The sequence below is a fragment of the Podarcis gaigeae genome (assembly GCF_964106915.1).
Source record: "Podarcis gaigeae genome assembly, chromosome: 7".
NCBI lineage: Eukaryota > Metazoa > Chordata > Lepidosauria > Squamata > Lacertidae > Podarcis > Podarcis gaigeae.
Genome location: NC_139683.1, coordinates 26688290 through 26715323, shown reverse-complemented (window position 1 = coordinate 26715323; position 27034 = coordinate 26688290). Strand labels below are relative to the sequence as shown.

Genomic DNA, 27034 nt, shown 5'->3' with positions numbered 1-27034 from the left:
TCTCTGGACACCACTCTCACACAGGAAACGGCTTCACACAAACTATTTGTCAATCTAGCTCAGGCTTGTTTACTGTGAGCTGGCAGTAGCTCTCCAAGTTCTCAGGAAAGGGTGTTTTTCATCACACTGGTAACCTAATCCTTTTTAACCTGGAGGTGTTAGGCAATGAATCTGGGATCTTCAAACAGGTGTTCCACCAGTGAGCTACAGCTCTGTGCAATTGTCTCCCTCCAAAATTGCTGGAATTCAAAAATATACAGCAACATGTGTTATCCGGACAGTGAATTATTGGAGAGGGAAGCCAAGGTGAAAGGGAAGCTACTGGACATGTGCAAAAACTAACTTTTTGAAGAGGCTTCCCTCAAATGTCCCACAAATGCGAAGCAGAATCGGTAACAGGGGCTGCTGGAGTATATGAGGGCATCACCACTTTGCTACTTTCACCATAATAGTGGGACCCCATTAGAAGCAACACAATGTTAACTTGAGGTTATGGTGGTTCAAAAACAATGCAGTTTTCCCATGAACTTTTAGAAGGCCACTTGCAAAGCTGTAACAACGCAATTCTGGCAGTGACCCATTTGGAGTGCAACACAAAGCCACACCCTGGCTTAGCATGAATGAGCGTAGTACAGGTTCCCAGAAAGAAGTCTCCTCCTCTGGTCCTGCTGCTGTGCGCTAAACATAGTTCAGCTTAGTGTTGCATCTGAACCCAAACTTGTGGTTTGCAAGTTCACAGTAAAGCTTAGCATTATGTGTGATGCTGTCTCTCTCTCTCTCTCTCTCTCTCTCTCTGTGTGTGTGTGTGTGTGTGTGAAGTATTTGCCTTCCTCTGAATATTTAACAAATACATTAAGGAAGCTTCTTCAGAACAACAAGTTGGCACTATCACACTGATTACCGCCTGAATATCTTGGCAATGGAGTGTTGCAATTTCAAATTCAGAAAACAAAAATACTGAACCAAACATATATTAACATGGCCAACTCTCTGCAAGTATTTTCATATGAAATGCAGCTCCAGCTAAGCACCACTATGATTTGCTTTTCAGTTAATAGGATACTTTACTGATAGTGGCATCTAAGGCATGTTTAATCAGAAGTATGTTTACCTGTATTCAAAGGGGGATTTCATGTTCTACATACTTAGGATTTCAACCTTTTCTCACTTTTAAGAGAGAAAAACTCATTGTTCAAATACCTGTTCCACTAGAGTCAACTTTAACGAACGCAACAAAACTATTAAAGAGATCATATGGGCAAGACATGAGGAGAATGTTCTTCTACCAACACAATTAGCCTTTATTTGAAGTATTGATATTTTGCAGGAGAAATGCACGAATCTGATAAATATCAATGTAGCTTACTAATTCTTTGAGTTTAAGTATATCACTGCACATTTAAAACCTGCATCACCTCAGAAAATAATATACAATATGAGGTGGAAGTTGAAGGCTTTCAGTGAATAGCTTGGTCATGAACTAAACCTCCTTCAACATTTTCTCAAAGAGCACAATTGTAGTGCCTAAAAGGTGCCTAAATTCTCATCTATGGCACTTAATGCCATACTTGATCTGCTGACAGGCTTTCTGCAATACGTTTTGCATTTCCCCCCAGTAACAGTACAAGTTTGCTTAGAAAGAAAAGAACTAACCAACAACCTGGCACCATTGTCCATAAATGTTTGGCAATGCTATCACGTTTCTGGCAACTGAGCAGCATAATCACTTTGACAAACAATCCTACCTGGAAGTCTCTCCAAGCATGCTTCCTTAATCAACTGCAGCACTCTTTCCTAATTTCCTTTGCAGAAGTATCTTAACTGGCTATCTTGTAGCATGCTAAGTATCTCACTCTGGAACAGTTCCGATCTGTCTCACTTTCTATGTTCCAAACCCGTCTGCAGTATATAGCAGTTTTCTGTTCTTAGGTACTGCCCCATCCCACAATGCAACATTCCATCTAGGCCAATGCCTGGAAACTTCTTCTAGGCTCTCACAGGAAGAACTTTCCTAGCCATGTTACCTTAGATCTTTTAAATGGGGCATTATAAATGATATCCATTTCCTGTACATGGTCTTCTCCTCTAGCACAAGCATCAACATCTGAATTTATGACCAGATTAAATATTTTCAATACAGTTAGACATTTAACCAGAATATTAAAGCAGAAACCAATGATTTGTTGTTGTTCTTGTTGCTTTAACACAACTGAACCAATGGAAAAGGAAAATATGGCCAGGAGGTTCATGTGTCAGAAATGCAAATGCTTGATGTAACCCTAAGTTGTGTGTATGTACCTAACCTTGTGGTGAAACAGTAGTTTGGCTCCTGCTGCTCCCAGGCAAATGAGGTGAATGTTACATTGAAAACAGAACATCAGTCAGACAGACCATTGTGGAAAGTCTTTTGACCTACGGAATTGAAACATGACATTTGAACTACCACCTAGGGAGGTGACTGTGCGGTCATCATCAGTCAGGCAAGAAATGTAGGCTATAGCTCTTCAGATAAAGTGAATCACAAAGGGAAACTGGTTGGTGGTAATGACTGGTACTTATGCAAATTGCATATTAACATCCAGCCAGGCAGACATATTGAAGCTTCCTATAGCCACCGAGCTAACTATAGGTTTTTGTACAACAGATGTAGGCCATGAAGCTACTTTCTCAGGTGGTGGTTAACATTTCCAGTTTCTAAGATGTGATGGGGAATAACCTATCAGAACCAGTAATTTACAGTTTTAACGCTGCTAGTATCAAGGAGCAAACAATGGCCCAGTGTGCTTGTTACTGATGGTGAAGCAAATTCACTCCACTAGATGGAGTCTTGCCTGTAAAGGCAAATTTGCAAAAAGTTGCTTTTAAATATAATATGCTTTCATGGGGCGCTTTCTTTTATTTTAAAACTTGGATTCCAGATACCTAAATAAAAAATGCAGAGAAAACTAAAGATCTTGCCTTTACTTGTGCAAAGTTCCACTGAATTCAGTAATACTCAACATCCCATTTTACCTTAGTTTCTTTTTCATTTCATTTTTTAACAAACGTCTGTACTTAGAGCACATCTACAGTGCCACAGAAAAATGCACGTCTTAAAATTACTTCTAAGCAGGGATTCTATACCCATCTTGCAAGTAGTAAGAACTGCATTAAAATCAATCTTTGCTTAATTGTACCTTTCCCCCCTTCTTTCTGTCTATCTGTTCTGTCTTGTCTTTATTTCTTTTTCTAGTCACAATGTATTACCATATGTTTTAGATCACACACATATTTTCCCTTCACTGGTTTAAAATAAAAAATATATGCTTTTATAAATTTCTAGCTATTTCCCTAGCCTACTCCATAATTTCTAATCCCCACTTGCTATCCACAATTTGTGTCCTGCACATTCCATAAAACTTGATTAACAACACTACTGAAGAGCATCTTTTAATGAATACACTCAAGGATAATTTAATCATTTTATTTAAATATGGGGGGAAATTGCCCTGAAAGCCCTATTAACTAAAATACCCTTGATTACCTTAAAATTTTGATTTGCTGGTATAATAAGAAACAGGGTACTCTGTCTTTCTTTGCAGAGTGGAAAAGTAGTAGAAAATGAATAAAGGTTTCATTGAGATCAGCAAGAAATGCTGGGGTTATGACTCTGCATTGTGTTGAGGTGGGGAAATGCAAAGTTGTTTTCGCCACAATTAATATTTGCTAAATAGTATACTAATATTTAGCTACAAAGATCATTTTTTATAATCTATGACCGAGCTAAGGTCCTAATTGCTTAACACCATTTTTCCTGCACCAGATAAAAGTGCCAGCAAAAAAAAAAAGCACATAAAGCTAGAGATTTTTCAGAACAGATTCCCCCCCCAAATAACCCACTCACATTAACAAAAGATTGCAGTGGCTTGCAAATTATAGGGTGTTATTTTTAGTGGAAGTAGTTCAATATTCATATTGGAGCAGATGTAGCAGTTTAACAAAACAGCTCTTCAATTCCTGCACAAATTGAAAACAGGAAAACTGATTGCATTTTCTCTTATCACTTTCCTTTTCTGAATTGACACTTTTGGCCTTCTGAAAATCTACACATGGCTTTCATCTCAACAGCACCTGCTGATCAAACAGAAACCTAAAATTTTCATGAAAATGTGATGAAGGACTCATTTTCTCCCTACCATCTCACGGGGGCATCAGTAGTCCACTGCCTGACCACAACTGTTGTACTATTACAGTACAATATTCTGAAATGTATTTTATATTTTCATTAAACTTCTTTTAGAATGGGTTAAATCACTAGTGGCTCTTTTCATATTAGCTCTTTGTCTGCTTTAAATTAATTTCTGTCTCCAGGCTTGCCTAACACTGACGGGGTCTTATTGTGCTGCCAGTTCCATTTTACAGAGTATCTCAAAGAATTTGAGATAATAAGGCTTGCTATATATTTCACGGTCAATAGGTCTTCAATATATGTAAGAACTCTCACAGTACCATTTAATGGTCAGAATAGAAGAAGAAAACCCAAGCCCATAATATCCTTTCCATGCACAGCCTCCTCTTTACCACCAGAAATTGATCCAGTGTGCATACAGAAAGAACAGGAGAAAGAAATCTCATTTAAACTTTGCTTTTGAATTCACTCATAGTCTACAAATCCAAGGAATCTCTAGCAGGTGCTTTGGCACTTCAGCACCAATGGAATTGTACATAGTTGCCCAATCAGTTCTCATGGGAAACTTTCAAATGTCTCTCCCAAATATAAAATATGAAAACCTAAGTACCTTGTTGTGTTGTCTGCTCTTAGCTCTTAAACTCTAAACTGCAGCAGCCCTAGCAGGTAAACATGGGGCACCATAATTCTAGGTGCACTTATAGATGCTCCCAAGACCTGCTGTATGTCAGCTTTGTAACTGATAGAGGCTAAACCTCCCCAAGTGTTCTGCAACCATCCATTACTATTCTGCTTCAGTGATAAGGTAGCTTGAAGGCAGATATGACATACAGTAATATATGTGGCACTCTGCCTGTTGGTTTGTGAACTTGTGTTCCATCATGTTCACTGAGGCAATCATAAACCTGAAATGTCAATATATTCAGTCAATGGAAGTAAAATAATGGGACTCTATTGTCTTACGCTATTGATCTTCTGTTGTCAACACAGATACATGTCCTACCGCCCCTCTTGGCTTTACACAAATTTTAATTACGTAGACTCTTAGCTACTGGATCATATCTCTGTATCCAGTTATGCCAACACCTGGCCAAGCGCTGCAGCCAGAGGAAGGTGTTAATATCTCAAAACAAAAACAAATTGAGTTTAAAGCAATATCTGCCCATTTCAGTAGAACTGACTTTCAAGTAGCGGTGCTTAGGACTGGGGTATTCTGAAGCCAGAGGGGTTTATTGGGGACTTTAAAAAAATTACTTCCAGATGGTGTTTGAGTTGTCCCTTGCCTAGAGAAAACCAGCTTATCATTCTTTCCTATTCTGAGGAATTCTAAGAACAGTATCAAAATTTAAAATATAAAAAAGCATGCATTTGTGGACTTAGGTCCTATCACCTAAAAACCAAACAGAGGTTAAGCAGAAAGCACAGCGAGTCCTTCACTAAATAAAGAAATTAACAGTATCCCTCTTACAAATAGTCATGCGTACAATTCTGGCATAAAATTCAAATCAGAAATCCCCTGAGGTTGCCATCCCAAGAATTTGTTACAAGGAAGTTTAAGTCCCATTGCACTCAGTGGGATTAATGCACTTATTGTTGTTTTATGAGAACCATTATCTCAAAACACTCAGAATATAATCCATATGCAAAAACTTCAGTAAAGGTGGGATAAAAAGAAAAGGGATGGAACCCTTCTGAAACTTTTTTTTTAAAGCAATGGACATTTTCAAAGCTTCCCTTCTCCCCCCTACACACAGAGACTATTTGCTACCCATTCTCACCCAATAAAAGAGGTAATCAAATTGTTACGATGTTCATCCTCTCTGTCTATCTAATGCTTTTAAAGCCTGGTAAATAAATAATCTATTTGCCACAAAACCACACTTCCTTTGCTGTATCACGGATTTTTTTTAAACAAAAAACAAACCCCAAACCCCTTCCTAAACCCATTCAGACTAGCCACACTAAAACCAATTAAAGATAAGGGTGGGGGAGAGAGATGGAGAGAGAGAGGAGAGATAAAATAATCTCACCTTTGCAAGTCCTGTTTGAATAACTGAGCTGATGGGAGATTGCAAGGCCGGGCCAGGTGAGGTTAGATGCCTCATAACCCCACACAACAAAAGGCAGATCCCTTTTCTCTCACTCCAGGCTAATCTTTAAATGTAAATTCCCCACCAGCTAAGAAGAGAAGCAAGATAAGAGGTTACATCTTCACTTCTCCGGAGCTGTTATCGACTTCAGCATCATTTAGAGGAGATGGGGAAGGGGCGCTGAGAAAGGGAGGGAGGGAGGGAGGGAAGGAGGAGAAGCATCTCTCCCCCCCCTCTCCCGCAACACCACTTTCCAAATGCTTGGAGATTACCTTCTGGCTGAGGAGAGCACAGGCAGGAGCCGAGGCAGCAGCGCAGCTAGGGCTTTGTATTCATTAAACACACATCGCAGCTTATCTGAAGTAAAAGCCTTGTCAGGATGGCACATTGTATGTGAGAGAAAGGAGGGGGAAGGAGAGGCAATGTGCATCAGGGTGATTACAATATCAGCATGGCCCAGATGGAAGCAGGAAAATAAACAGAGAGAGAGGGAGAAGGAAGGAGGGGGCACTCGCCTAGAGGTGGGAGCAAATTTCTCCTCATGGGGGTGGAAAGCCCAACTTTGGCGCACATATATGCACAGACACACCTGCTAAGGAAACACCCATCTTCCGGCCTGGGAAACTGCCATTAAGTCAAAGGCCCTTTCTCGAGGGAATATTTTCCATATGTCTTTTCCCCCCCAAAATAAATATTTTTAAAAAAATCAAGTCTGCCTGAATAAAATACCTGAAGAAGAAGTTTGATCTGTGCCAGGGTTTCCCCTCAGTTCTTAATGCCAGGTCCCAAAATGCAAATATGTGAAGCAAGGACAATGATGGCATTCCAGATATAAAGTGGCTTTCCTTTACCGCTGCATGACTAGAATGTTCTAGAAATTAAAACTTTGGTTCTCTCAGTTCCATGATCAGTTTACTGGTTTTATCTTCTCCTTTCTTGTTCTTCGGTAAAATATGTATCATCCAGATTATTATGGGCCATGAAGATCCGCCAAGAACAAGCAAAGTTCATCTAACCCAGTGTTTCCCAACCTTGTGCCTCCAGATGTTTTTGGCCTACAACTCCCATCATCCCTAGCTAGCAAGACCAGTGGTCAGGGATGATGGGAGTTGTAGGCCAAAAACATCTGGAGGCACAAGGTTGGGAAACACTGATCTAACCATTACTTGTTTGTACTCATACTTCCCTCAGTGTAGGCCCTTTTACGAAGCACATTGCAGGGCAGGCTCAAATGTCTCCTTGTTACATGGAGGGGGATGAAGAACCTAAGAAAAAGTTTGTCCATTATTGGTGCATTTCCTGGCAACCTGCAGCAACCAGGAATTTTGATTTTTAGTCCTTTAAAATTGCAAACCTCTTTGGCAGAAAGGTGGTATATAAATGCAATGGATGAATGTGTTGCTATCTCCATTATTTGAATTTTTCTGATCTGGACCAAACTAAAACCTGCCCAAAGGGCCAAAGTAACTTGGCCCTCTTTAACTTGCTCATTCTAAAAAGTGTAATCTTAACCATCTCAGTTTTCTCATACCTTCTTAAAATTGATGAAGAAAAACTGAAATATTCTGAACACATCAAAGTAAGTTTTCAAGTCTGTCAGAGCTGGGACTCCCCTTAGCTCCAAACATTCTGCAACATGAGACACAGTTAATTTACCCTATGCATCCACCTCTCTCTCTTTTATTCTCCTCTCTAACTATTGGCCCTTCTTAAAAGGCAACCACCCACTGAAAAGATGGCAGAAAAATGGTGGCGGCACTGAAGCTGTGACATGTCCCAATTTGGGGTTCTGATCCACCAGCTAAAATCTACTTCGAATACATAAGGCTTCAACATGTCAATAGGTGAATATATACCAACATACAAACACACACGCCAACCTCTTGCAAAGAGTTTCCTCAGCCATTTCTTTTATGTGGAAACAGATTAAAGGGCAATTATCTGCCTGGTCCAATCTCATAAATTAAAGTGATGTCTAATGTATTGTTTTCATTTTTTTGAAAGTTTGTGGGTTCCCTGTTTGTTTAAGCATTTAGTGAGCTTAGCAAACACCTTTAATAAAAGAGATCCATACTTTTTAATCCACTACTTCTGCATCTAAAAAGAACTGTAGTTATTCTTTCTCCACATAAGGTTTCTATCATTAAATTGGCGACTTGGAAATCTAGACCCCACATGACTTATTTTAAGTTCACCCAGTGAAACCACGGAGAATCAAGTCAAGTATAAAGAAAATAATTCACTGAATGTGCTGGCACCAGCGTATTAGCCAAATTCATGGAGGAAACATTAACAAATTGTTATTGTCCATGATAATTAAATGCGGCATCTGTCCTTAGAAGCAGTATACCTCGAGCCAGTGCTTTTTTCCTGGGGGGACTCAGGGGTATGCAGACCCCTAAGCATTTTGTGAATCTAAGTTTGGCCTCATTAAGGGGCAGTATTTCAATATGAGTAGGAAAATGAGAGTATCTGTTTGCTGTGATTGGACAAAGAAGGCAAAACTAGCAGCACCATCCAAAGCATGTCTCTTCAGAAGTCCCACTGAAATCAATAAGACTTACTTCTGAGCAAGCACATATAAGATTACACTGCAGATGGATGTTTGACTTGATCCACAGGGCTCTTCTTAAAAAGTAAAAGAGCATGGAATGAAAGTTTTCCATGTTGAGAAGACTATAATGGTAATGATATTAATTTACTTTGAAAATTGTCTATTCCCCTTGGGACTGCTGATCATCAAATCAAAAGAGGGAATACTGGGCAGCTATAGCAGCCAGAGCAATACACTTGGACCAAATGCTTCCTTTCCCCACCAAAGAATATATGGAAGAGGACTTGACACATGACAAAGGCCAAAAGCAGAATCTTAACACCAGAGGAAAGGGTGTGTGTGTGTGTGAAAATTGTGACACTGTAATGAAATGCCACATAAAGATGACTCTGTCATAAATCCTCTACTAATCCAATAATGTGAAAACCTCATGGTATCATTGGGACACAGCACAAGATATTATTTTCTAATTCTTCATTCCTCAGAATACATCACAAGGCTTATACCAACAAAATGTGCTCTGTGTTGAGTGTTCTGTGATCACACATTGATCTTCAGCATAGTTACTCAGAACCAAGGCCCAATAACTTCTCTTTTTTTACTTGCTACAAATAAATTTGAGGTGAATAACTGCACAATCACTGCCAGAAAGGATGTCTGAATGTACTCTGATGAAAGAGCAAATGTTATGTATCTAAAGTGACGTCTGGTTCTCTACACAGATTGTTTCATTCTCGAAACGCAAGCAACTTTCCCCCACCTCCTCATCGCCTTCTATAATGGTCATGTATGGATAACCATATTCGATAGAAATCAAGCATACATTATAAAGAGAATGAAAAGTATGCTCAATTTGCTTCAGCTGGGTGCATTTGCTCCAGTAGCAAATCTGTATGAATCAGGGATACTTTCTGTGGAATCCACAGATGGTCTTTGGCTGCAGTGTAAGTCCTATTGAACACAGTGGACTTACTTCAAGTAAAAATGCACATGATGGGTTGTTAGTTAAATAATAATCAGAATCTTCCAGAAACTTCTCTTATGCCTATTCTATGCAAACAATGCACCACAGGACATAGCTGTGCAGCCATGATGTAAAGCAAAATTACCATGGATTGGGCCCTAGGTCTCCAGAACATTTTCCTATGGTGGTGAGGGGAGGAGAGTCTTCTCAAAATATTAGCACTTATTCTCCAGATTTAAGATATATTTTCGACATTACAGGAACTGTAATATCTAAATCTTTCCTATCTGGTAGATCTCACAGAAAACTGCCATGTTTTTAGAACAAATCATTTGTTGTGAAAATGTTTGTTCTGCCCACCTCTCCCTCCCCCTTTTTTGCTTTAAAGAAAGCAATATACACGGTGGTCAGAGTAAAAATGTGTAACAGACGAACCATTCATAATCACAGCTGTCTGAAAGTCCAAGCTTGAGGCTACAAATCTTAATTTCAGCTGATTCTCTCTTAATAACGGGTTACCTCCTTATAAAGCAAGGAAGTCCATCTGCCTCAGGCAGAGAGATTTTTTTAGCTGTTTTAATGCTTCAAAACCTAGCATTTCCTTTCTTGCATTGAATATGTGAATTCTAGTGTGTTATAATGTGAGAATGCCAACATATGACCATTATACTATAATACCTCACTGCTCAGCTCAGCTCGTCATTACTTCACTTGTAATTCTTATGCTAATTATGTTCATAATTACTATAAACAGATGTGGGAGAAATGCATGTGACCTTTTATTTGCAAAATACATTCTTAATTCCTTTAAGGTTAGCACGCATATGCACCAAAACTACTAAGTCAGATGGGAAATGTAAAGAAATAGCTATATGAAATAACTATCTCCAATCTAGAAAAGACCAGCTGTATCCCAGTATACTGAAGCAAATACTTTTTTTCCCCAAAATTAGAATAAGAGGTTCTCAAAAAGAGCACAAAAAACATGAACCCCAAATGACCACTTTTTACCACTGAGCACTCACAACTCAAACTACAGTGCTAATTCAGCATCCCATTGCCCTTTCTTCCCATTCTGTTTCACAACTGCCAGGCATGGCAGTCAATATAGCAGTTTGTTTTCCTTTCAAAATTAGCATCTTCCTCTGTACACAAGGCTCATTTACAATAAAATCACTATGAGTTTCATTACCAAAAAGACCTCTCCATTTTTATTTCTCCTCCCACCCACCCCCTATAATTAGGGTGGACAGACAGGTGACACCCTCCCCCACCCTTGCGCAGATGGCTCCTGGGAATGATGCAAAAGTAGCTGCTTCTGTTTGAACAACATACAGATAACCTGCCCTGTTCTTATCACTCACAATTACCTCCATTATAGTGAACCCATGCTTACTTTAATAAAACACCCACTGCTCTTTAAACATCATTTGAGAACTTTCTTATCAGTGGTGGAAAAGATATTAATGAAGATGGAAGTCAATGTCTTGCAGATTAAGCTAATCGTGCATTCTAAATTTAGACCGCTTTTAAAAGCTATGCTCCTTTTTATTTGTCTAAGCGCTTCCTTTCAGTGCCATTCTGCTTCAAAATATTTGCTTTTAAAAAATATTCAGCTTAAAACAAAAGCAGACTTGAATATGACCATTGCCATTTGCAATGCCCAGTGCATCCAATGCATTTGCTCCTGTTAAGAAGTAATTTTGCGTTGCTATCTGCACACGTTTGTCTTCCTGGACTCTGCAGCACTGATCATGTTAAAAGGAATGTGGAGAGTTAAGAAAATTTTGCACTGGAGGCCATTATTTTGTGAGAAAACGGGGTCATTTACATTTTAATACCGATACTTAGATTTCTGTGTACTTCTAGGGCCCCTAGAACTATCGACAAGACTCAGTGAAAAAGCACCATTTTAAAAAACCCCACCTCATCCAGATTTAACCAATCCACCAGATACAAACGTTTCCATCCCACAGCAAGTCCCTGTTTTATTTCTGCTGATAAGGCTTTTTGATCGCCAAGTGTCAACTTAAGTTCGCACAGGACAAAGGAGGTGGCAGTCTTGGAAGTGTTTATTTCCCCCCGAAAATGGGAGCACGATACTGACACACAGTTGTGTCGCTTTTCAATTAGCTAAATATTTTAACAGTAACGAGCTTGCGGCAAACAAAGTTGAACAATGAAAACGTCCATGGTAGCAGCCCTTCCCCCTCCTGTCCACAATGCAAATACGACACAGATGCCAATTTTGGTTCACAGCGCCTTTCTAGCAAAGCGCCATGCAGCCTTAGTGCAGCAGCCTTTGCATTCAATGCTTGTCAGCTGAGCTCCATTTCAGAAGGGTGAGAAACAGGAGTTGACAGGGAAGAATGCCTGGGGGCTTGCTGGCCACAGACCAGGGCTTCAGGTGGAGGAACCTCCTCCTCCTCCTCCTCTATACAGAATCACAAGGCATGATGTTGGCAGAGGCGCACATGCAGTTCAAGTATTAAGAAGACATAGTGCCACACGGACAATGGTGTATGCTCACAATACTTTGATGGAGTGTTCCCATCAAGTCTGGGTTAACCAAGGGAGTGCGTATAAAAATAAATCTTTTAAAACAAAAGCATTTAAGGAAAAAGGAGGACACTCCTGGAGCAAAACATAGTGAACAGAAGCAGGGGCCAGAATGCAGTCTGCTTTCCACTGCAAAAGGGAATGTGAGCTCGTTCACAAGAGTTTTGAAGACAAAAGTCTTATTTCTCATAAACACAGAATGAAAGATGGACGGGTTTTGTATTAAGTCATCGGCACGGGATATCTATACTTGCACGTTTTTGGTTTTTTTTTGTTTTAATTTACAGTGCTCTACAGTTTTATGCCAAGGGGGGTGAGGGGAAGTGGGGGTGGGGGTGGAAGAGGGAGAATCCACCAATCCAATTCAACATGTGCTACGGTAGTAAAAATACACAATGAAATTTGATACACTGACCAGAAAAGTTTTGCAGAAATAATTAAGAACGATGGCTGGCTAACACAACAGCTTGCAAGTCGTTTGTTAGAATGCAAGAAACTTTGTGCTGGATATTTTTCTAAGGGACACTACTAAGTAAACAATTTTCAGATTTTTAGAATCCGGCACTCGTATTGTATAGGGAAGGCAGTCTAAATTTCCTAAGAGTTTCCACAGCTGTTGAAAATCATGCTGGTTCACTTTCCTTAGGAAATAATCTCAAAGGAATTGAAAAAGAATTGAAAAGGGAACTATGGCACAGCCATTAGAGACCAATATTGTTAGATCTGAATCTGTGTCATATCCTCTGTGTAATCAGCCAGAAATTAAAATAAAAACTGATAATATATCAGGTCAGCATAAGGTAAGTCTCTTGGTAAATTCTTAAATCCATAAAGATGCTGAAATAAAAATGCCAATTTAAGTTTTCTATTTTACTTTTAAGAGCGCTTTAAGACTATCGCCATAACAACACAAACATCACAGAGATCAGATTTCAGATCACATAGATTTTTGTTTGTCAGGGGTATTTGTGTGTCTGGGTTTTTATTATTATATTAATACAGAATATCAAAACAGATTTAAAGTTGGTCTACAACTGATGGAGGGGGAAAAATCTGATTTGGTCAGCAACTCAGACCACCATCAAGGGAAAAATCAATTTTCAGCAGCTGTGGACAGCCATTTAAGTCTGGGGCCTGAACAGATTAATTAGGGAAAGCAATGTTAAAAGTTAAAGGGGTCATAGTTACATTAAGTACATGAATTTCTGCTGAAGCAAAACCCGAGCAGTGCATTCCAAGACTCAGAAGTAATCCATCAAGGAAGTGGGCCACATTATAACATTTGCTAGGAAATCTCCCATTGCAAGATACACTATAGGAAGCAGCCATATACAGAGTCAGGCTACTGGTATACCTAGTTCAATATTGTTGGCACTGACTGCTAGCAGCTCTCCTGTATTTAGACAGAGAATCTACCTGGAGAGGCAAGGAATTGAACATGAGCCCTTCTGCATGTGAACTGTAAACTACCTAGAGCCTTTGCCCTCAATCACAGGGAGACTTAGCCTGCAATATCCTAAACATAAACACCTGGGAACAAGTCTCATTGAACTCAGCTGAGCTAATTCCCCGAGTAGACATGCACAGGATTGTGCTGTAAGGATGCAACCTGATAGACCTTTTACCTAGGCATAAGCCCCTCTTGGACTTACTTCCAGACAGACATAAAAATTACAGAAAACCTCCACTATATCAAAATGTAGTAGCAATGACTGCTTTTCTCTTACATAGCATAAGTTGTATGCATTTAGGAGCTCGGTAACCTCAATGAGTCCATATGGTCCATAATAGAAATTCCACTTCCATTTCTAAATAATACAGTAGGAAGTTTGATGTTCCAAAACAATTTGGTACTACAGGAGATTCAGTGATGCACCACTCATAGTACTGAAATTACATTAAAATCTATGAAACTTCAAGCCAGTGAAAAACGTAAATGGTCAACTAAGCTTCCTATCTTTTGTGACCTGTTCACTGTGTTTATTCCAAGAGAGACACTGCTTGGCTAAGGCTGAAATTCTATCCTAAACATACTTACTTACCTGGGAGAAAGCTCCATTGAACTCAATGAGTCTTACTTCTAAGTAAATGTATTTAGGAGATTGCTGCAAGTTTATTAAACTTACCAAAACGCTAAAGTTCTCTTCAATACAGTCTAGATCAGATCTTTGAAATGTCCAGTGACATACATTAATAAACAAATCTGGAAGTTCCTGATCTCTTAATTATTGTTAATCATTGTAATATGTAACAGTAAAGTGACAATACAGAGATCAAAGATTTGTTCATGTTTCATTCTGCACTTGATTATACAGAAATTAAATGGGATATCCTTTACCTGAAATATATCTGTGAGAAAAATATGTCTACAGTGCTTTCCGTGATTTACAGTTTCGATCCATACTGTCTAGGTTGAAAACATTACATTTCAAGCGCTCTTGATCACATGAGCTCATATCGAGCAAGGATCATCTTGAAATAGAGGGACAAAAAGAAAAGAAGCAGAGATGAGACTATGGGTTAATTCGCAAAAGGAGATCTCATGCCAGCCTGGAAAACCTGTTTTCTGAATCAGAAGCCCTGCCGCATCCCCATCCCAGATACGTCGTTGCGGTTACTCGGCAGTAAACAATAGCACTCTGCACGCGCTCAGAGGCACTGTAGTGGTCGCACTCGTTTTGGCGCGAGGGTGGGGAAGATGGGTTACTGAACTGAGCCCATTTCAAATTTAAGCACTTGAGCTCAAGGAGACTTATACTCGAATTCGAACCGATGCTGCAGACGGAGCTTATTTTCCCCATATAAAACTTTTTGCTCTTTGGTCACTTTCGGAAAGGGACAAAATCGAGAGCTGAGAGTAGCGGGGTGTTTGGTTTGGTTTCGCATGCAATCCTATCCTTTGCGCGGTTTGCTACCGCTGCAACAGCAACTCCAAGCCGTGTTAGCGGGTTAGTTAACAACCACAGGATCCCGCCTAAGTAAAGGGCAGAAAGGGGAATGAAATCCGGGGACCGAGGCTGCGCGCAACCCAACCCATCCCGCAATCCGGCTCCGGGATCTAGTGGCGCGCCAATTCCTAGTCCCTCCGCATGCCTTGCTGCCGGCTGGCCGGTCGGGGGGTGTAAGGTAGGTGGGTGGGTGTTACTTACATTGCAAAGGACCGGAGACTCCCACCATTCGCCCCAGGCAGAGAGCTGAAAATAAAAAGTTCCAGTCCTCCTTGGCGGAGCTCGGACAGCCCAGGCTGGCCGGCCGGCGGGGACCCGGGAGAGGAAAAAGGGGCGACGCAATGTGGCTTCGCTTCCTTCTCTTTCCTCCCCGCTCCGGATCATCCACGTTCACACACGAAAAGGTCCAAACGGCGCGAAGGAAACGAGGAAAGACGAAGCCAAACTCCAGCTGTTCTTACGTGTGTGGTTTCTCTCTCTTTCTTTTTAATAAAAAAGGGTGGGGGGAGGAAAGGAGGATCCGCGCGAGGGAGAGCTTCTCGGGGGTGCCAAAGGCTCAAGAAAGCGCATATAAGAATCAGCGTAGCAAGAAGAATGGAAAATAAAAGTCCTCCAAGTAGCCCGATGCGGAATGCTCAGTTCCTCCTCCTCGGCGGCCGCCCGTGGTCGCTGTTATTGTTGCAGACGAAAATTGTGAGCTGAGAGTCCAAGCGGTGGATCTTACGCGCTGTCAGTGGCGGTGCGCCTGCTTCTTCCTCCTCCTCCTCCGCCGCCTCTCTCTCTCTCTCTCTCTCTCTCTCTCTCTCTCTCTCTCTCTAAGGCGGCGATGCATAGATTTGCAGGCTTCCCATGCGCCCGCCCGCTCGGGGAAGCAGCTCCATGTAATGTCTGTGCACAGATCCGCCCTGCAGGAAAGGCTCCGCCGTTTGTTTGTTTGTTCTCCCCTCGCGCGCGCGTGTGTATGTGTGTGTGCGCGCGTCTCCGTATGTATATGTGTGTGTGCGTCTGACTCTCTCTTTCCTCCCACCCCCCTCTGCTAGCAGCCACCTCTAAAGTCAAACAGCATACTGCAAGCAGCTGGCCTGGCTCAGCTACCCAGGTGCAGGGGGGAGGGCTTAAAGCAGTGGGAGGTGATAGAGGTAGGAGACATCTGTGTCATGAGCGAAGAGGAGGGGGGTCAAGTATATGTTAACAATAGTCAAGCCCAGTCCCTCTTGGGCAGCCTGCCTGCTTTTCCTTTCATTTCTCTCTCTCTCTCTCTCTCTCTCTCTCTCTCTCTCTCTCTCTCTCTCTCTCTCTCTCTTTTACTTAGTGGGCATGCAACTTGGTCCCTAATGAAGCCCGTTCCCAAGGCCGCCTGCTCTCCGAGTCCAGACTGCCCTGCAGTAACCCAAGACAAACACTTTCCTCAGCCATCTGGAGAACTGCTGCTGCTGCCGCTGCTGCCGCCTTCTCCGCCTGCACCTCGTCACTGTCTGAAGAGAGACAGCAGCACTGCTAGGAATCAAGCCACTCCGAGATCGACTCTCCTTAATCCCCTTCTGTTAGCTGGTTTTCTCGGGCTGACTATTTGCTTTCACATTAAATAATAGCCTTAGAGAAAACAATTATCATTCTCTTTCTGCCTCCTCTTCCCAGCCTTCATCTCTCCCTCCCCCACCCCCCCACTCCCCAATACAGAAATTTATTTATTTTGTTAAAAGAAGTTTCTGTCGACATTAAAAATCAAAAGCTTTCAAATCAAAAGCTTTTACATTGGGGGGAGGGGGGAGACGAGACCCTGTCCTTCGATTTCACACTTGCCAGACAAGGAGATCATTCAGAAATTCATACGCTGTCTCTTAAGCGAACATGAATTAACTTAGCTAAAGAATTCAAAGTACAAATAGAATGTGCGCTTCAGAATGCCGCTTGCCATTTACTCGCAGGCTCTGGGCAATAATTGATTAGTCCTTGGAATTATTCAGTTTATACGTTGCTTCTTGAAATATGGTTGTTTAATTTGCTTTTTAATTGGAATTGGCCCTGTCGGAAAGCGCTCGTTGCTTATATTCAGTGATCATGGTACTCTGGTAAGCAAGCTATGTATGTCTTGTGATTCAAGCAATGAGCTTAAGATCCTCTGTTATAATGGTGCTGGGGCTCACACACTTTGAAGTAATATATATCGGTACCTAAACAGCCACAGATTAAGTCAGAGTCTAACATTTCCTAGCTGTACCATTCCTGCGTCATGTATTTTGCAACCCTAATAGCCTCATTCTTTGTAGTGTTAGGATGCATACATATATTTAACAAAAGCAACTTCTTGCTTTTCGTTCTCTTATTTTATTTCTGTGATTTGTATAATCACAGGAATTTCCAAGTGATGTAAAAGAGAATGGGCACAATGAAACTAAAAATGTGTTAAAGAACAAAATCAGAATTCAATTAAAAAGTCTGCCGAAATAATAATACCGTAATAAAGTCTTTGGTAAGCACTGGAAGTTCAGCGGGGAGTTTGGTAAGATAGGACTTGCAATACTGAACACATGACTCCTGGCGGATACAAGCCAGGCAGGCATCCAAACCACGTGGGGAGGGACATCGCTGTAATACTGCTTCCCCAATTTCTCACCCTGATGGAATCCCAAGTTTGCAGTCTGTATGGCATTGAGACCAGCTCCTCATTGTGCAGCAATGTCCCTTCCACTTCCTCCATCCAACACCTGCAGATCAGAGCACCGTCCTTTTACCCCATAGACTGAGGCATGCTTAATGAAGGCACTGATTATAAATCAATAAATGAACATCTATGGGAGGTGTGTCTTGCAGATCTTGCAACACCTTTCAATATTCAGGTGGGTGAGTGAAATCTTACAGGACGTGCATCTAGCTCCTAGCCCATGGGTAGGCAAACTAAGGCCTGGGGGCCAGATCCGGCCCAATCGCCTTCTCAGTCCAGCCTGCAGACGGTCCGGGAATCAGCGTGTTTTTACATGAGTTGAAGGTGTCCCTTTATTTAAAATGCATCTCTGGGTCATTTGTGGGGTCTGCCTGGTGTTTTTACACGAGTAGAATGTGTGCTTTTATTTAAAATGCATCTCTGGGTTATTTGCGGGGCATAGGAATTCATTCATTCTCCCCCCCCCCCAAAAAAAAATATAGTCCGGTCCACCACAAGGTCTGAGGGACAGTGGACCAGCCCACTGCTGAAAAAGTTTGCTGATGCCTGCTAGCCCTACATTCAACTATTGCCCATATATATTCCACCATTAATATTTGTGCTCATCATAGAGTTAAATCAAAGAGGGGGTAGATTTTAGTCTCCAACTCTCCTTTATCTGAGCCTGTCCTCACACTGAGACTCCCAGCATCTAATCCTGTCCTGCATGACCCTCCTTCTCCTGACCTCCCCCTAGATTGCTCAAAACCCCTGCTTCTAGCACATCCCAACTCATCCCTTCTGCATACTGCTCTTCAGTGTCCCATCAGCACGATCAGGGATCTAAGTCATTGTCTTCTGTGTCCTCCCCGCGGGGCTCTTGGGCGGGTGGCTCCCACCACTCTTCCTCATCCATCCCCAATATACAACTACATTTGTTCCTTATTCAGGGCCACATACATCCCATTTTGTCTTTGCAATAATCCCATGAGGCTGGTAGTTTTGATAGAGAGTGGTTTTTATCAGTGCCCTCACAGGGAACTTAATGGCTGAGAAGAAATTAAAAACTAGGTCTTTCCAATCTGGTCTAACCATGTGGCCACTGCCCACCAAACAATATTTGGCTACTAGATATTTTTTAAGTCAAATGAAAGCAGTCACTGTAGTATGAATTACAATATAAACAACCAGAAGGTATCTTCCCTAATTACTTGAGGAGGCAGATGGGGGAGAGATTGAGGTTGAGCCCATGCTTTTCATGCAGAAGGTCTTCGTTTCAGTCTCTGGCACCTCCAGTTAACAGGATCTGGTAGCTGATGGCGAGATAGACTTCTTTTAAAGATGCATCCACATAATTTTGCTTGAGATGTAGGATGAACTGTAGCTCCGTGGCGGATCATCTGCTTTGCATGAGAAAGATCTCAAGTTCTGTTCACAGCATTGCCAGGTAGAACTGGGCATGACCCTTGCCTGAAACCCTGCACAGCTGTTGTCAGTCACTGTAGACAAAATAGACCTAAATGAGGCAATGGGAGCTTCCGATGTTCCTATGTACCCTGACAGAGAAACTGTCAGTCAGAGCAGATGATCATGGTCTAGATGGGCCAATAGCCTGACCTGCTACTAGCCAGCTTTCTATGTTTCTAAGCTTCCTACGTTGGAATGGAAAGAATTTGCTTTGTTTCCTGCAGTGTCAAAGAGCAGGAAACACTTTGCTGCAGAGGTTCCTGGAAGCAACATGTACAATAATAGCTACCATAACACACACACACACACACACACACACACACACACACACACACACAGAAGATACCTTCCTTATCTAAAGGGGGTGAGGTCTGGACCACACATCTATGCAGTTCTTTCACTTTCCCACCTGCTGGGAAGACACCTGCACAAAACAATAGTGGCCTGTTATGAGTCAGTAACAAGATAAGCAGCCTTGAGCTGTTTACCTAAACAGGACTGTAAACCCCCTTTTAAAAACCCTGAACTGTGAAGGCCAGGGAATTACTGCTTATTACTTGAGGGGGCAAGTTCCCTTGTGAACAACCTCCCAAGGCCAACAGTAACATCCTGCAAACCTTTTCATTCTCAGAAAACATGCCTCCTGTTTAAGCAGATATGCCAGCCATCTGCAGAGCAGCTATCTGAGAAAAGTTACTTTCCTGCAAATCCAAGACACACCAAGATGCTCCATATGCTTTTAAGTAGTTCAGCTGTAAGTGGAAGAAACAAATCATAGCTCTGGCATTGTGAGACAGGACAAGCTAGAGTTAACCATCACTGTGGCTCTGTTCCATAGAAAGCAATGGGGTGTAGATTTAGGCCTCATCCACTTGAAAGTCATTTAGTTGCTTACCCATTACCGTATTGCCCATGGACACTGCAATTCAGTCAGTTAGCTGATTGTGATTAAGGCTGCAATCTTAGACATGCAAACCAAGGAGTAAGCCCATTGAACATGCTGGGACTTGTTTCTTAGTAAAAATGCCAATTGCCTAGTATTCAGCTGCACGTCACATGCAACGGAACAAGTTAGTTGCAGCAAGGGATGTGTGAGAAATTTTATTCAGCTTGCATCTGAAGATGAACCTTCCTAATTCACACCCCTTTGAATTTTGCAATGCAGTTCTTCAACCAAGTAACATGTACAACAATGCATACACTGGAGTAAAGTACAGTGGTACCTCTGGATACAAATAGGATCTGTTCCGGAGCCCCGTTCACATCCTGAAGGGAATGTAACACATGACTGCACATGCGCGGGTCGCAGTTCACCGCTTCCGCGCATGTGCGCGACATCATTTTTAGCATCTGCGCATTTGCAAGCTGCGAAACCCGGAAGTAATGCACTCCATTACTTCCGGGTCATCGCAGAGCGCAACCCGAAAATATTCATCCTGAAGCTACTTCAACCCGAGGTACGACTGTAAATGGCAGACCTTGGTGCCTCAAATTTCAGTGGCTCCCTGTGTGATGCCAAAATTCAGTGCTCCCCGCCTCTCACGAGCCATTCTCCATTGGTCCAGCACTCCCAAGACTTCACACACAGCACGACTGAACCAGTTGCGCACCCCTAAATCTACCCCCGGTAAAGTGTGCATAAAAATGAATGTAATAGGGAAAATAACATGCATGTGAAAATGCATTATATTAAGGGAAATTGCCCTGCAAAAATATGTATTTGCATACAAATACATTAGGAGAAATTCGCACTAAAATGCTGATGAATTTTTATGAGGATTTTTAGTGCAAAGCTTTGTGGAAATATAGAGAACTGAACTTAAGATTGGAAAAATGAGAAACTGAGGAAACCATAACTTACAGATTCTCCGATCAGTAGTTGCAGCTAAGACCTGATCTAGGCAATTCTAAAATGGAATATATCACTGGAGACAGCTGTCAGTGGATCACATTTATGAATGCTCCACTACTAGCAGCTGGGCTAGAATCTTTTTCTCTAAAGTTGGCATTTGCTTTTGTTTTTTACTTGCACAATCCGTTTACATACTATATATGGCAAAGCCTTGGGAAAATGGCACCCCCTGTCTTTAGTCTGAAGTGGCACGGTCTATTCTACCACCTCACTTAAGTAATTCACCAGTTTAGGTTTGAGGATAACTTCCACACCACACTCTTGTGTCGGCTACAAGATACCACCACAATTTCCAAAATATGTTTTAATTGAACAGTAATGTTGAGAACATGCTGCTTACAAATTTCACAAAGCAGTTTGTCGTATTAAAGTCCATTTTTAGCATCTCAAACCTCCACATCTCCAACTGTGAATAAAAACAAATTGGGATGGCTGGTCTCTGATGCAATTGAAAGCTCACCCCACATCCAGCCCAGCCTACTGTTTTTAAGGCACATAGCAGATGTGTGCAGGGTTTTATTACTTTTCGCTGTACAGTTTTCAACAGAAACTTTCTTGAAGCTGGTTTCCACCCAGATGATTACTTTTCCAGTACTAAATCCAGCTGCATTTCAGCTTTTCTCACATATTTCCATAAATGTTTCAAAAATCCCACGGGAATTTTGGCATTCCTGTTCCTCTGTAATTATTCTTACGTATTCACAACATCATCATGATTATCTGGTGCCCTGTCAGAACCAGACATTTCCTTCCACACTAGCCGGCACAATATTGCTTCAGAAAACACTCTTAAGATAGTCACATTTAGATTTGTCCTCCCTAAAAACATATATTCTAAACAAAAAGTGCCTAAAAGGCAGAGCTCGGATTACCTCCCCGCTCCCATGGCTTAATTGTATTTCTTATACAAATATTGTTGCACACAATCGCTCAGTGCCATCAGTATATGCAAATGTCTGGTTCATCTAAGATGCACCTTTATTCTCAGTAATGATGGAATGCAGAGGTGGATAATACTTTCCTTGGTTATTTGTAAAGCGAATATTTGTATAAGTTAATACTTTATTATCCCTTTAGAGCTGCACTGTATATTTGTGCTTTTGACTTTCCAAGCTGTGATGCTTTATCGTCCTTTGTTTTTCTTCTTCTTTTTTTTTTGTTATGTTTGCATCTTTTAAAAACAAATAAATAAAATGTGATATATATATAGCTCCACTTCAGTAAACAAAAATGTGCTATGAATATCAACACTACTGCTGCAACCAGGGCTGAAAATACCAGAAGTCATGCAACACAGGTTAGGATAGGCAAGACCATGCCTCTAAGTATGATACCTGTATTTATACCTTGAAAAAAGAGATTGCCATTTGAGTGGGCTCTCCACACTAAAGGCCACAGTTCTCTGATATGGATGAATTATGCAATGACTTAACTGGCCTACCTTATTTAATAGATGGTGGCAGCATCCCCTACAAAGGGAACACAGGGAAGTATGCAATGTTCAGAAAGAAGGTATTAGGTAAAGGGTAAAGGGACCCCTGACCATTAGGTCCAGTCATGGACGACTCTAGGGTTGTGGTGCTCATCTCACTTTATTGGTTGAGGGAGCCGGTGTACAGCTTTCGGGTCATGTGGCCAGCATGACTAAGCCGCTTCTGGAGAACCAGAGCAGCGCACGGAAACACCGTTTACCTTCCCGCCAGAGCCGTACCTATTTATCTACTTGCACTTTGATGTGCTTTTGAACTGCTAGGTTGGCAGGAGCAGGGACCGAGCAACGGGAGCTCACCCCATTGTGGGGATTTGAACCACCAACCTTCTGATCAGCAAGCCCTAGGTTCTGTGGTTTAACCCACAGCGCCACCCGCATCCACAAATTATTAGTTGTCCACAAATACCCAATTAGAAAGGTGCTGGAGAACACATCCACCCCGATTAGTAAACATTGGACAATCTGCTTCAGTTATTGCCACCACTGGCTGAAACCTTGTGCAGGATACAAGCTAGGGCACATCAATCTGAATGGAAAGAAACTGTAGATGAAGCTCCAATGCAACTCTCTGCAGTAGAAAAGTATATTTCCATGTCTTGAAAGACCTGTCTTTCCAAACAGGTGAGGAGGCGTTGAATGCAGACGTCAGGGGGACTGACAACGGGACTAGCCGTTTACTAAGAAAACATACAAAAAACTTGTGCAGAATCAGGAGGAGAGCAAGAAAACAATAGCTATTAGCTGCAAACAGAGGCAAAAATGTGAAACAAAATGGAATGTAGGGGTTTTCTTGGAATGGCTGAAGTAGCAAGTTTTGTATCAAAAATCAATTCTAAGAAGAATGCGGTCAAATATAACTTTTATAATGTCACTTTCAAGATGCATTTCCTTGAAAATGTGTACCACTGAGCAACAGTGGTGATAGGAGTTTAACCTGTTCAAATGAACAAAGTTTTGACAGTAGTATTTCTCAGCCTAATTAAATCAGGGGACATACAACCGACACACCAGATTCTGCAGCTTTGTGAAAAGCAGGTTTTGTTTTGTTTTATTTAAATCCTGCTCTTACTCCAAGTTATTCAGGACAGAGATGAAACCCCACAATAGTCTTGTGAAATATTAGGTTGTATCCAGCTAAGTTCTGCTCAGAGCGCATACTCTGAAATTGCTGCACCTAAATTACTCTTGTCCATCAATTCCAATGGGCTACACTCAACAGAACTGATATTGGCTACAGCACATAGAGACTGCATCCAGGGAGTTAATTGAAGATTTGATCCTGGGTCTCCTTGATCTGAGTGTTCTAGAAGAAGCTTGGCTTATACTAGTCTGATGTGATAGTTACTCTCTCTATCTCCAGTGTGGGGTTTGTTTCCTAAATCTGTTTTCTTAGAAGTCCCTCAGTACTTTGCAATGATCTCTCCAGTCCTTTGCGGGCAACAGTAAATAAGACTGAAATTGTATCATTGCCCAAAATGTTGACACTCAAAGCTGGCAAGTTGTTCCACCACCTCTTCCTGACAACTAATATTTCTTTCAATGTGCTACATGATAGCTTCATTATCCTAAAACCTGCTGGCACAGCGGTGAACTGGCTGCTTCACACAAGTTGCTTCCATGTCAAAAGTCTGCTTAAACCATTACATGGGATGATTTAATACACTGTCTGACCAACTTTGCCCACATGCTTTCCCCTCATTGCTCTGGATTCAGAATATATTGACCCACGATGGATTGTTATCCCAGCGCATCTGAACAACACCTTTCATAATGTTTCAACCACAGAAGGCCCCGCGTACACTATACATTTAAAGCACCATCATACCACTGGTCGGTTAAGAATGCTGAGCACGGTTAGGAGCCCCCTATCTCCCTCAGAGCTACAATTCCCAGAGTTCCCTGGGGAGAGGGATTGATTGCTAAACCACTCTGAAAGTGCCAGGAAGAGTGCATTAACCTGTCCTACGCTGTATGATTTCTGCAACTCACCAGAACCCAAATCCATAAATGGCACTTGCTATGTCACAGAAGCAAGTCTTTGTGTTCCTCCTATCTGCTGCTATAATGTAGCAAGTAGCATTCAAGAATTTCATTTCTGATGAGGTTGTGAGCTCCGAAAGTTAAGCAACAGCTTTTTCTCCATGCACGCTTTTCATCCATGCTTTCCTTGCACCTGTTACAATTTATGAACTATCTTTTAGAATTCATGAACCCATACCTAGCAACAGTGTTCCCCAAACTGAGGATTAGGACCCACAAATGTGCTGTAGGAAACTTGTAGCTTTGCCATCAAAAACAACTGCAGGATGTATTAAAGGTAAAGGTAAAGGGACCCCTGACCATTAGGTCCAGTCGTGACCGACTCTGGGGTTGCGGCGCTCATCTCGCTTTATTGGCCGAGGGAGCTGGTATACAGCTTCTGGGTCATGTGGCCAGCATGACTAAGCTGCTTCTGGCGAACCAGAGCAGCGCACGGAAATGCCGTTTACCTTCCCGCCAGAGCAGTACCTATTTATCTACTTGCACTTTGACATGCTTTCGAACTGCTAGGTTGGCAGGAGCAGGGACTGAGCAACGGGAGCTCACCCCGTCATGGGGATTCGAACCGCCAACCTTCTGATCGGCAAGTCCTAGGCTCTGTGGTTTAACCCACAGCACCACCCGCGTCCCGATTGATGTATTAGCAATATACATATTTTTCATTTGCTATCCCAGTTTTCTCTATAAGGCATAGATCGATCCATGTTTTGCTGAAGTAGTTGCTGTATCAGCTCTTTCAATAGGTGCCCAGAACCTACTTGCTTATATTTTTAAGCTCTGCATTTTAACTCGCTTTTAATCTAAGTTCCCTTAGTTATTTCCCCTTTGCTGCCAATGCCTTCTTCTTTTCTTGATGGTTTTCTTTCCTGCAGTTCCTTTTTATGGCAATGTTTTGAAGCAGATGCTCTGGCTGCTTCTGCAGTTGGTCCTGCCAACTTCATGATTCTTTCTTGCTGTTCAAGCCCGTAACTCTTAATATGCCAAGGACCAATTATAAGAGCTACATCTAAGAAAGAGACTGGGGAGGAAACACTCAAAAGACTGCCTTGTAATGCTCTCTGGTTTTATTTATTTTTACATTATGTCTATGGATTTCGTTTTGTATTTCGTTATGTGAATTGTTTGACGTGGTTTCATTGTACTTATTGTGTGTTTGTGTTTATCAATTTTAAAGCACTTTGAGATCTTTCAGATAGTAAATAGTATTTAACTTGAAAACAACAACAACAACAACATTCACTGCATATATTTTCTCTGATCTCATGTGTGTCCCCCTGCCAACACTAAAAATATTCCAAGCTTTTCTAAACTAAACTAACCTAAACCATTTGTAGAGGAAATGGCCATGTAGATAAAATGCTGTAAAATCATACAAGATACTTGGTTTGGTTATTGGTTATATTGATCGTGTGCTTTGATAAGATGCTGGCTTTGATTTAACAACATACATGCCGAGGCGCTGGGGATGTGCACACTGTAGCACCCCCCTTTTTTACAAATGGTATGAACATAAGACAAGTCCAGATGGATCAGACCAAAGGTCTATGTGGTTCAGCATCCCATTTCCCAGAATGACCAACCAGATGCTTATGAGAAGCCCACAGCCAGGATATGAGTGCATTGCTGGGGGGTGGGGGAATGAAGTTTTCTGATAACAGGATTGGAGCTGGTGGTTAAATTCAGCCTCACATTCCCCTTGCAGAGCAGCTAACCAGCAGGATTGCAACTTTCTTTTTTAAAAAAGAAGGACTATACACAGTGGCGTAGCGTGGGTTGTCAGCACCCGGGGCAAGGCAAGTAATTAGACCCCCTAACCCATAGATTTGCACCCCCTAACCCGTGGATTTGCGCCCCTAACCCTAACCCCCAGATGTTGTGCCCGGTGCGGCCGGCACCCCCTGCACCCCCCACGCTACGCCACTGATTATACATGTGGCACGACTGCTGTTGGATCAGTCTGAAGAGTAGCACTTGCACACATGCTTTCAGCTTTTGAATCCTGCTTTACTAATGTTGTTGTTGTCTATTAAATTTCTTACCTGCTTTTCACCATAAGGTCCCAGGGCCTTATGAAAACATATATCTCAGATTTGCAAAACCTGATTAAAGAGGGGCATCTTCAGCTTATAAAAATGAAGGTGCCAGACACACCTTAGTGTGAAGGGAATTCAACAACCTAGGAGATTTCACAGAGAA

At 41.7% G+C, this 27034-nt stretch overlaps 1 protein-coding gene across 7 annotated transcripts in view; it reads right to left on the bottom strand.

Annotated features, from left to right (window-relative positions):
- RUNX1T1 (RUNX1 partner transcriptional co-repressor 1) overlaps positions 1 to 16650 on the bottom strand; it is a 145065-nt gene extending 128415 nt beyond the window's left edge. For 2 of the 7 annotated variants that reach the window (XM_083747796.1, XM_083747802.1), the window contains exons 1-2: positions 15485 to 16600; positions 14674 to 14807 (exon numbers count right to left, since the gene is read on the bottom strand). Coding sequence is in view for 1 of the 7 variants with exons in the window: in XM_083747800.1 (XP_083603926.1) it covers positions 15485 to 15512 (28 nt within the window). In the remaining 6 variants the exon portion in view is untranslated. Of the gene's footprint in view, positions 1 to 6198; positions 6400 to 6530; positions 7270 to 7409; positions 9388 to 14673; positions 14808 to 15484 lie in introns of those variants that run through there. The other 5 variants (XM_083747799.1, XM_083747797.1, XM_083747800.1 and 2 more) reach the window with 5 other exon arrangements.
- Between the last annotated feature and the right edge of the window lie 10384 nt (positions 16651 to 27034).